The sequence below is a fragment of the Coregonus clupeaformis genome, chromosome 36, assembly GCF_020615455.1.
Source record: "Coregonus clupeaformis isolate EN_2021a chromosome 36, ASM2061545v1, whole genome shotgun sequence".
In the NCBI taxonomy this organism is placed as follows: domain Eukaryota; kingdom Metazoa; phylum Chordata; class Actinopteri; order Salmoniformes; family Salmonidae; genus Coregonus; species Coregonus clupeaformis.
In genome coordinates this window covers 39,443,505-39,454,945 of record NC_059227.1, presented here as the reverse complement: position 1 = coordinate 39,454,945, position 11,441 = coordinate 39,443,505, and the positions used below count along the sequence as shown (strand labels likewise).

Genomic DNA, 11,441 nt, shown 5'->3' with positions numbered 1-11,441 from the left:
AAAATATAACTTTTTGGTAAAAACTCAACTCGTCGTGTTTGGAGGACAAAGAATTCTGAGTTGCATCCAAAGAACACCATACCTACTGTGAAGCATGGGGGTGGAAACATCATGCTTTGGGGCTGTTTTTCTGCAAAGGGACCAGGACGACTGATCCGTGTAAAGGAAAGAATGAATGGGGCCATGTATCGTGAGATTTTGAGTGAAAACCTCCTTCCATCAGCAAGGGCATTGAAGATGAAACGTGGCTGGGTCTTTCAGCATGACAATTATCCCAAACACACCGCCCGGGCAACGAAGGAGTGGCTTCGTTAGAAGCATTTCAAGGTCCTGGAGTGGCCTAGCCAGTCTCCAGATCTCAACCACATAGAAAATCTTTGGAGGGAGTTGAAAGTCCGTGTTGCCCAGCGACAGTCCCAAAACATCACTGCTCTAGAGGAGATCTGCATGGAGGAATGGGCCAAAATACCAGCAACAGTGTGTGAAAACCTTGTGAAGACTTACAGAAAACGTTTGACCTGTGTCATTGCCAACAAAGGGTATATAACAAAGTATTGAGAAACTTTTGTTATTGACCAAATACTTATTTTCCACCATAATTTGCAAATAAATTCATTAAAAATCCTACAGTGGGAGAACTTGTACAATTGGTGGCTGACTAAATACTTTTTTCCCCCACTGTATGTGTGGAACTCCGTAACTGCTAAGTCTCTGTGTGTGTGTGTGTGTGTGTGTTGTGTGTGTGTGTGTGTGTGTGTGTGTCTGCAGTGTAAGCTGATCGTGTGCCAGATGAGTAACACCCGTTGCCAGCCGCTGAGCTGGCTGTTGGTTCCCATGGCGACGGTGGTGTTGTTGGCAGTTACAGGGCTGGTTGCTAACGAGACGCTGTTGATCTACGTGTGGACGGCCATCGTCATACTCACACACATACACTACGGAGTGTCAGTGGTGAGTACACATACACACACTACGGAGTGTCAGTGGTGAGTACACATACACACACTACGGAGTGTCAGTGGTGAGTACACATACACACACTACGGAGTGTCAGTGGTGAGCAGGTTGGACATTTACTGCAGTGGCTGGTGAATGCCCTAATTTTACCAGCCACTCAAATATTTTACCAGCCACTCAAATGTTTTACTAGCCACATTTTCCTTTTAAGAGATTCTCAAAAGGTTAGGGTTAGATAAATCACAGAAAACACTGTACCCCACCCCGCTTTCACCACTGGAGCGGTTGAGATTCTCTCGATTACTTAAAATTAGTAATCGAGGAATGTCGTGAGTTAATTGACACGAGAAAACCTGAGATAATATCAACTCTACAGATCGCAAAGAATACAATGAATGGCTAAATTACTTCCTGACATCTTCCTGACTTCCTGGGATCCTCCTCTTCACCACTCTGTGACTGGTCAGAATAGAGATTCTACCAGCCAATGGCAAAATCTACCAGCATTTGGCTGATGGCTGGTGTTAATTTCACACCCTGGTAGTGAGTGTTGTTGTTTTTGGTTAGCAAGCAATTGGGTGCTGCTAGTTAGCTACCTAGCTTGTAAATCCGAGTTGAAATTAGGTAGCTAGCTAGTTAACGTTAGCGAGGAGGGATTTTAGCTAGCCAGCTCATATTGACACATTATTGAAAGCTAACTAGCTACATCCTAGCCAGCAAGGTTTGCTTGATTAGCTTGCTAGTAGCCGATGTCATGGCAAGCAAGGTAAGAGTTTAGCTAGGTAGCCTATTTGTTATGCTAGTGAATGACAATGCTAACCATTTAGCTAGCTAGTAAGCTAAGAATGTGGCTAGCTGGCACTGGCAATATGGGGTAACGGTAGTTACATCGTGGTGAGATGCTAGCATGGCCATCTAGTTAGATATCAGCAAATAATCTAGCTACCTAGTTAGCAACATAGCACAGCTAGCTGCACAGTTACATCGTTACCTAGGAAACAAATTACATCTGAATTCTCATTTTGCCCCCAGTGGCAGACCTGATCAGTGTGGAACACATCAGCTAGTGACCAATCGATAAAGGGCTCAGTACCAAATGTTCGCTTTGAGATTCAGCCAATGTAAGTCAAATGACAAACTCTCTCTCCATCCCCCCTTCTCCCCCCCTCCCCTTCTCCTCTCCTCCCCCCTTCTCCCCCCCTTCTCCTCTCCTCCCCCCCTCTCCTCTCCTCCCCCCTCTCTCCAGGTGAACCAGCTCAGCGATCACTTCAACATCTTTGCCTTCTCTCTGATGAAGCCCAGCACTGACTGACAGGACCAGGAGCGAATCGGCTTGCAGGGAGCAGAGGTTTAGACCCTCCCACCTCCCTCTGCAGCCAACCGACACTTCACTCTCATCACCACGGAAACACACCACTCACCCCACAAGGATTCTACCCCCCATCTGATCTCCGGTCCTCCACCCTGACTCTCACCCCAACCCCCTTCATGCCATGTGTCCGTTTGGGGGCGGTCCTCAGGACTGTGGGGGCGGCACCCCGGGCTCTTGGTTCCGTGGCTGCTGATAGGTTGAGCTGATGAGCCAATGAGATGTTGTTTCCTACGGAAATATTATTCAGCCGTGAGGACAGGAGCCCAGACACACACACACACACACACACTGCTTACACCCAAACACACACACACACACACACACACACACACACACACACACACACACACACACACACACACTGCTTACACCCAAACACACACACACACACACACACTGCTTACACCCAAACACACACACACACACACACACACACACACACACACACACACTGCTTACACCCAAACATACACACACACACACACACTGCTTACACACACACACACACACACACACTGCTTACACCCAAACACACACACACACACACACTGCTTACACACACACACACACACACACCCAAACACACACACACACACACACACACACCCAAACACACTGCTTACACCCAAACACACTTAGACACACACACACTCTCTTATGAATGTACAGTATGTTATTGCCTTGGGGAAATGTAATTTCAGTTAGTTAGTTTGACAGACAGCTCTGCTCCTCCCCTGAACCATGTGGTCGGTCCATCAGTCGGTTCTATCAAGGGTATGAAGGCGGAGTCTCAGCTGTGCTCTTGTCTTCTGATTGGAGTGTTGAGGGGAAGTGAAACTGTCTGTCTTTATATGGCAACATGATTATTAAAATGGGGTTTTGTTTATTTATTTAGAGAAAAAACAGAACAAATATAATATTGTTATTATCTAGAAATCCTCGGGTAATTCAGCGGAGGTATGTGTGAAACACTACACACACGCTTGGTGATGACGTTGGTAGTCTGAGTTTACTGTGAGGACAGTTCTGACCAATCAGGGCCCTTTGGGGGGCGAGACGGAGGGTGGAAACACCCAATCACAGACCTCGCTCAGCGCTGACCCCCAGGATGACCCCTGAGCTGTGAACTGTAGTGACCCCTGACCTCTGTAGTCTGAACTCTGACCTCCAGGCTCCTCCCACCGCCGAAGTGTCGTCGTGGCAACAGGCCGATTCGTGCTCAAGTTCTTTTTTAGAATTATTTTTATTTGTATTTCCTCTGTATTGTCTGTTAATCTCCCATAGCTGGGGTGTGTGTGTGTGTGTGTGTGTTGGTAGCAGCAGCACTTGAATGAAGAGTGTGTCTAAAAGCCGCCAGTGGAGCGACCCACTCTGAGGTAACAGGCTGCCATAACGACAACCCCATGAGATATACCTGTCACTGTCTGTATCACTGTAACACCTGGTATACACCTGTAACACTGTCTATGTCTGTCTATTCCTTCTGTTGGACCAACGTCTGTTTGTTTGCCTGATTATCCATTATGTTGACCAGATACTCTATTGGCCGCAATGAAAATAAATGTCTTTTAAGAAGGCAGTCGGGGAGGAGATCAGGTGGGACCATTCTAGCCAATGAGAGGGCAGATACGCATGTGAAGAACAGGCACAACGGTTACCACAGCCACAAAGTCAAAATTCGCTATATTGTTTTTTGTTTTAAATAAGGTTAGGGTTAGGCATAAGGTTAGCAGTGTGGTTAAGTTTAGGGTTTGGTTTAAAATCACATTTTAAGAACAGAAATGTAAGATATAGGCGGGGCTGATAAAATATAATATTATTGGTCGTTGGACACATATTTTGCTGATGTTATCGCCGGTGCAGCGAAATGCTTATATTCCTAGATCCAACAGCTCAGTAATACTGAGCAATACAAAACAATACACACAAATCCAAAATATTAAAGATATCGTCTGCAAACTTGATGATTCAATTGGAGACATGCATGGCCACAGGAGGGGGCTGAGTACGCACCCTTGTGGGGCCCCTGTGTTGAGGATCAGCGTAGTGGAGGTGTTGTTTCCTACCTTCACCACCTGGGGGCGGCCCGTCAGGAAGTCCAGGACCCAGTTGCACAGGGCGGAGTTCAGACCCAGGGTCTCAAGGTTAATGATTAGCTTGGAGGGTACTATGGTGTTGAATGCTGAGCTATAGTCAATGAACAGCATTCTTCCATAGGTATTCCTCTTGTCCAGATGGGATAGGGCAGTGTGCAGTGTGATGGCGATTGCATCGTCTGTGGATCTATTGGGGCGGTAAGCAAATTGAAGTGGGTCTAGGGTGACAGGTAAGGTGATATGATCCTTAACTAGCCTCTCAAAGCACTTCATGATGCCAGAAGTGAGAGCTACGGGGCGATAGTCATTTAGTTCAGTTACCTTTGTTTTCTTGGGTACAGGAACAATGGTGCGGCTAGGGATGCCATCTGGGCTGGCCGCCTTAAGAGGGTTGACACGCTTAAATGTCTTACGTCTCTCCTCGTGAGTGGCGGTTGCCCACATCAGCTGCACTGTGTTTTCCTTGAAGCGGGAGAAGGTGTTTGGCTTGTCCGGGAGCAAGGTGTCTGTGTCCGACGCGGCTGGTTTTCCCTTTATAATACGTGATTGTCTGGAGACCCTGTCACATACGTCTCGTGTCTGAGCCGTTGAATTGAGACTTTCTCTGTCCGACGTTTTGCCTGTTTGATTGGCTTACGGAGGGAATAGCTGGACTGTTTGTACTCGTCCATATTCCCAGTCACGTTGCCGTGGTTAAATGCTGTGGTTTGCATTTTCAGTTTTGCGCGAATGCTGCCATCTGTCAACTGTTATTGGTTTGGATAAGTTCTAATCGTCACAGTGGTAACAACTTCCTCTATGCACCTCCTGATGAACTGAGGCATTGTATACGTCAATGTTGGTAAATTGCGATTGGTCAGACCAACGTCTAACAGTCCTTACTATGGGTACTTCCTGTTTAAGTTTCTACCTATAGGAAGGGAGGAGCAGAATGGAGACGTGATCTGATTTGCCAAAGGCAGGGCGGGGGAGGGCCTTGTAGCTGTCCTGGAAGGGGGAGTAGCAGTGGTCAAGAATTTTTAATTTGCGAGTAGCGCATGTGATGTGTTAAATTCGGTAGCGTTTTCCTCAGATTTGCTTTATTAAAGCTACAATAAAGGCGGCCTCAGGATATGCAATTTCCAGTTTGCACAAAGTCCAGTGTAGTTCCTTGAGAGCCGTCGCGTGTCAGCTTGAGGGGGAATATACACGTCCTAGACGAAGACCGAAGTGAATTATTTCGGGAGGTAATGCGGTCCGTATTTGATAGTGAGGTATTCCAGATCAGGAGAACAAAATGACATGAGTTCCTGTACGTTACCGCAGTCACACCATGTAGTTAAGTAGTTCATCATTAAACATAGACCTCCACCTTTCTTTTTCCCAGAGAGTTCTTTCTTCCTCTGTGTGCGATGTACGGAGAACCCTGTTGGCTGTATGGACGGGGACAGTATATCTGGAGAGAGCCATGATTCCGTAAAACAGAGTATGTTACAGTCCCTGATGTCTCTCTGGAAGGAGATCCTCGCCCTGAGCTTGTCTACTTTGTCCAGGGACTGGACTTTAGCGAGTAATATACTCGGAAGAGGTTGGTATCTGGGCCACCTGATCCAATTCAGGAAAGTTATTTCTGGTGGAAATGCTGGTGAATGACCACCGATCTAATATCTAAAAGTTATTTTCGGCTGTAGGTAATAATGCAAGAAAGCTGAGAAAATAATGTAAGAAATAACACACAATAACACAATACTTCAAAGTTGGCAAGGAACAGGGTGACCTTTTCTATGACTTTGTGGTTGTGGGAACTAGTGAAGACCAGGCACAACTCTGATATCAATAGTTTTTTCTCCAAGTTGCCGGGGATGTCACGTGTCCAACTTATATCAGTACACTAGTAACAACCTAATCATTATGAAACTTGTGTTCGATTAAATAAGCCACACGTAGCAAATAAGCCCTTAAATATGTTAACGAAATTGACCTCCATACAAAAACTCCTTGCTTGGTGAGCGATAAATCTATAAAAACGCCACCTGCTGGAGAAGACAGATTTTAGGCTCAGTCATCCCTCTCGCTTCACCTCTTCCTCCTTTTGTGTCCCAAATGCACCCTTTTCTTTATAATACACTACCTTTGGGACCTGCAATCAGAATTAGTGCACTATACAGGGAATAGCCTTAGGGCTTAGATATTGCTGACGTGTGACAGACCTTATTACCACGGTTACAACTACAACACCTGGATATGTATTTTAAGTATCAGCTCACATACACTATATATACAGAAGTATGTGGACACCCAGTGGAGAACACAGCCAAGCAATCTCCATAGACAAACATTGGCAGTAGAATGGCCTTCCTGAAGAGCTCAGTGACTTTCAACATGGCACCGTCATAGGATGCCACCTTTCCAACAAATCAGTTCATCAAATTTCTGCCCCTCTAGAGCTGCCCCGGTCAACTGTAAGTGCTGTTATTGTGAAGTGAAAACGTCTAGGAGCAACAACGGCTCAGCCGCAAAGTGGTAGGCCACACAAGGGCTGAAGCGCTTAGCGCGTAAAAATAGTCTGTCCTTGGTTGCAACACTCACTACCTAGTTCCAAACTGCCTCTGGAAGCAACGTCAGCACAATAACTGTTCGTCGGAAGCTTCATAAAATGGGTTTCCATGGCCGAGCAGCCGCACACAAGCCTAAGATCACCATGCGCAATGCCATGCGTCGGTTGGAGTGGTGGAATTGCGTTCTCTGGAGTGATGAATCACGCTTCACCATCTGGCAGTCCGATGGATGAATCTGGGTTTGGCAGATGCCAGGAGAACACTGCCTGGCCTGCACATAGCCTTGACCTCAACCCCATCAAACACCTTTGGGATTAATTGGAACGCCGACTGCGAGCCAGGCCTAATCGCCCAACATCAGTGCCCGACCTCACTAATGCTCTTGTGGCTGAATGGAAGCAAGTCCCCGCAGCAATGTTCCAACATCTAGTGGAAAGCCTTCCCAGAAGAGTGGAGGCTGTTATAGCAGCAAAGTGGGGACCAACTCTGTATTAATGCCCATGATTTTGGAATGAGATGTTGGACGAGCAGGTGTCCACATACTTTGGTCATGTAGTGTATCATGTTGTGTTATAGCAATTTGTCTGTCCATGAAGTGGCACGCAACCATTGGTTGTTGTCTCTCCTTAGCTATGGAATGCACCTTTAGTTTCATCAGGCCTCTTGCCACGTTCAAAAGAACTTGAAACTAGGAAATGAATAGCTCAGACTGGGAAAAATCGTTTTGAACGGTCATCCAACTCGTAATTCCAAGTCGGAAAATGTCAAGAGCTCAGACTTTCTGACCTGAAGATAACGGAAGTCATGATTTGACCTTGTTTTTTTCTGAGTTTCCAGTTGCCTTGAAAGCACCATTAAATCTGCTGCTTGACTTCACTGGCAACATCATTGCCAGTATCTAGTGATGACTTCACTTCACAGTGTATTTTGTTTGTTTATCAAATGGATTCGATTATGCTAAGCCACGGGGCATCGGCCCGTTACATCATCGGGCGAAAGCCTGGAAGGAGGAGCACCCTTCTCAAATCGAACCGTAAGCTGCGCAGCTCTGTGCTTTTGTCAACAAGGCAGCATCGTTTAGAGACATATATCTCTTTTCCATAAAATATATTTTTTCCACTGGGAAGGCAGATAAAGCGTTTTTATCAAAAGCAATCCCTTTTGCCTGGGAAACTACAGAATCCTAGTAATTACTACACATACGGGCCGGGTGGGGGGTGTGTATATATTTGTATGTATGCTAAATGAACGTTTGTTAGTGTAAATGTATTATGATTTATATAAAGAAAATATTTGTTTTTTTAAGTGAAACTATATCTGAGATGTGAATCCAGAGCCCCTCTGAACGTCTGAGAGACCAGGTAGGGTCTAGTCCATCTGAGGGACCAGGTAGGGTCTAGTCCATCTGAGAGACCAGGTAGGGTCTAGTCCATCTGAGAGACCAGGTAGGGTCTAGTCCATCTGAGGGACCAGGTAGGGTCTAGTCCATCTGAGGGACCAGGTAGGGTCTTAGAGAGACCAGGTAGGGTCTAGTCCATCTGAGGGACCAGGTAGGGTCTAGTCCATCTGAGAGACCAGGTAGGGTCTAGTCCATCTGAGGGACCAGGTAGGGTCTAGTCCATCTGAGAGACCAGGTAGGGTCTAGTCCATCTGAGGGACCAGGTAGGGTCTAGTCCATCTGAGAGACCAGGTAGGGTCTAGTCCATCTGAGGGACCAGGTAGGGTCTTAGAGAGACCAGGTAGGGTCTAGTCCATCTGAGGGACCAGGTAGGGTCTTAGAGAGACCAGGTAGGGTCTAGTCCATCTGAGGGACCAGGTAGGGTCTAGTCCATCTGAGGGACCAGGTAGGGTCTTAGAGAGACCAGGTAGGGTCTAGTCCATCTGAGGGACCAGGTAGGGTCTAGTCCATCTGAGGGACCAGGTAGGGTCTTAGAGAGACCAGGTAGGGTCTAGTCCATCTGAGGGACCAGGTAGGGTCTAGTCCATCTGAGAGACCAGGTAGGGTCTAGTCCATCTGAGGGACCAGGTAGGGTCTAGTCCATCTGAGAGACCAGGTAGGGTCTAGTCCATCTGAGGGACCAGGTAGGGTCTAGTCCATCTGAGGGACCAGGTAGGGTCTAGTCCATCTGAGAGACCAGGTAGGGGCTAGTCCATCTGAGAGACCAGGTAGGGTCTTAGAGAGACCAGGTAGGGTCTAGTCCATCTGAGGGACCAGGTAGGGTCTAGTCCATCTGAGGGACCAGGTAGGGTCTAGTCCATCTGAGGGACCAGGTAGGGTCTAGTCCATCTGAGGGACCAGGTAGGGTCTAGTCCATCTGAGAGACCAGGTAGGGTCTAGTCCATCTGAGGGACCAGGTAGGGTCTAGTCCATCTGAGAGACCAGGTAGGGTCTAGTCCATCTGAGGGACCAGGTAGGGTCTTAGAGAGACCAGGTAGGGTCTAGTCCATCTGAGAGACCAGGTAGGGTCTAGTCCATCTGAGAGACCAGGTAGGGTCTAGTCCATCTGAGAGACCAGGTAGGGTCTAGTCCATCTGAGAGACCAGGTAGGGTCTAGTCCATCTGAGGGACCAGGTAGGGGTCTAGTCCATCTGAGAGACCAGGTAGGGTCTAGTCCATCTGAGAGACCAGGTAGGGTCTAGTCCATCTGAGAGACCAGGTAGGGTCTAGTCCATCTGAGGGACCAGGTAGGGTCTAGTCCATCTGAGAGACCAGGTAGGGTCTAGTCCATCTGAGGGACCAGGTAGGGTCTAGTCCATCTGAGGGACCAGGTAGGGTCTTAGAGAGACCAGGTAGGGTCTAGTCCATCTGAGAGACCAGGTAGGGTCTAGTCCATCTGAGAGACCAGGTAGGGTCTAGTCCATCTGTGGGACCAGGTAGGGTCTAGTCCATCTGAGAGACCAGGTAGGGTCTAGTCCATCTGAGAGACCAGGTAGGGTCTAGTCCATCTGAGGGACCAGGTAGGGTCTAGTCCATCTGAGAGACCAGGTAGGGTCTAGTCCATCTGAGAGACCAGGTAGGGTCTTAGAAGACCAGGTAGGGTCTAGTCCATCTGAGAGACCAGGTAGGGGCTAGTCCATCTGAGGACCAGGGACCAGGTCAGGGTCTAGTCCATCTGAGGGACCAGGTAGGGTCTATCATCTGAGGGACCAGGTAGGGTCTTAGAGAGACCAGGTAGGGGGTCTCAGTCCATCTGAGGGACCAGGTAGGGTCTAGTCCATCTGAGGAGACCAGGTAGGGTCTAGTCCATCTGAGGGACCAGGTAGGGTCTAGTCCATCTGAGGGACCAGGTAGGGGTCTAGTCCATCTGAGGGACCAGGTGGGGTCTAGTCCATCTGAGGGACCAGGTAGGGTCTAGTCCATCTGAGGGACCAGGTAGGGTCTTAGAGAGACCAGGTAGGGTCTAGTCCATCTGAGGGACCAGGTAGGGTCTAGTTCATCTGAGGGACCAGGTAGGGTCTAGTCCATCTGAGGGACCAGGTAGGGTCTAGTCCATCTGAGGGACCAGGTAGGGTCTTAGAGAGACCAGGTAGGGTCTAGTCCATCTGAGGGACCAGGTAGGGTCTAGTCCATCTGAGGGACCAGGTGGGGTCTAGTCCATCTGAGGGACCAGGTAGGGTCTAGTCCATCTGAGAGACCAGGTAGGGTCTAGTCCATCTGAGAGACCAGGTAGGGTCTAGTCCATCTGAGGGACCAGGTAGGGTCTAGTCCATCTGAGAGACCAGGTAGGGTCTAGTCCATCTGAGGGACCAGGTAGGGTCTAGTCCATCTGAGGGACCAGGTAGGGTCTAGTCCATCTGAGGGACCGGGTAGGGTCTAGTCCATCTGAGAGACCGGGTAGGGTCTAGGCCATCTGAGGGACCGGGTAGGGGTCTAGTCCATCTGAGAGACCAGGTAGGGTCTAGTCCATCTGAGAGACCAGGTAGGGTCTAGTCCATCTAAGAGACCAGGTAGGGTCTAGTCCATCTGAGAGACCAGGTAGGGTCTAGTCCATCTGAGGGACCAGGTAGGGTCTAGTCCATCTGAGGGACCAGGTAGGGTCTAGTCCATCTGAGGGACCAGGTAGGGTCTTAGAGAGACCAGGTAGGGTCTAGTCCATCTGAGGGACCAGGTAGGGTCTAGTCCATCTGAGGGACCAGGTAGGGTCTAGTCCATCTGAGGGACCGGGTAGGGTCTAGTCCATCTGAGAGACCGGGTAGGGTCTAGGCCATCTGAGGGACCGGGTAGGGTCTAGTCCATCTGAGAGACCGGGTAGGGTCTAGTCCATCTGAGAGACCAGGTAGGGTCTAGTCCATCTGAGAGACCAGGTAGGGTCTAGTCCATCTGAGAGACCAGGTAGGGTCTAGTCCATCTGAGGGACCAGGTAGGGTCTAGTCCATCTGAGGGACCAGGTAGGGTCTAGTCCATCTGAGGGACCAGGTAGGGTCTCGAGAGACCAGGTATGGTCTAGTCCATCTGAGGGACCAGGTAGGGTCTAGTCCATC

General features: G+C 48.6%; 1 protein-coding gene across 2 annotated transcripts in view; it reads left to right on the top strand.

The window, feature by feature from the left end:
* The window catches only part of LOC121552372 (ethanolaminephosphotransferase 1), a 41,022-nt gene extending 38,359 nt beyond the window's left edge, over window positions 1–2,663 (top strand). Inside the window, exons 9-10 of one of the 2 annotated variants that reach the window (XM_041865255.2) lie at window positions 769–948; window positions 2,201–2,663. In XM_041865255.2, the coding sequence (XP_041721189.1) occupies window positions 769–948; window positions 2,201–2,308 (288 nt within the window). In that variant the 3' untranslated portion in view covers window positions 2,309–2,663. The remainder of the gene's footprint in view (window positions 1–768; window positions 949–2,200) is intronic. The other variant, XM_041865256.1, reaches the window with a different exon arrangement.
* Window positions 2,664–11,441: the final 8,778 nt, after the last annotated feature.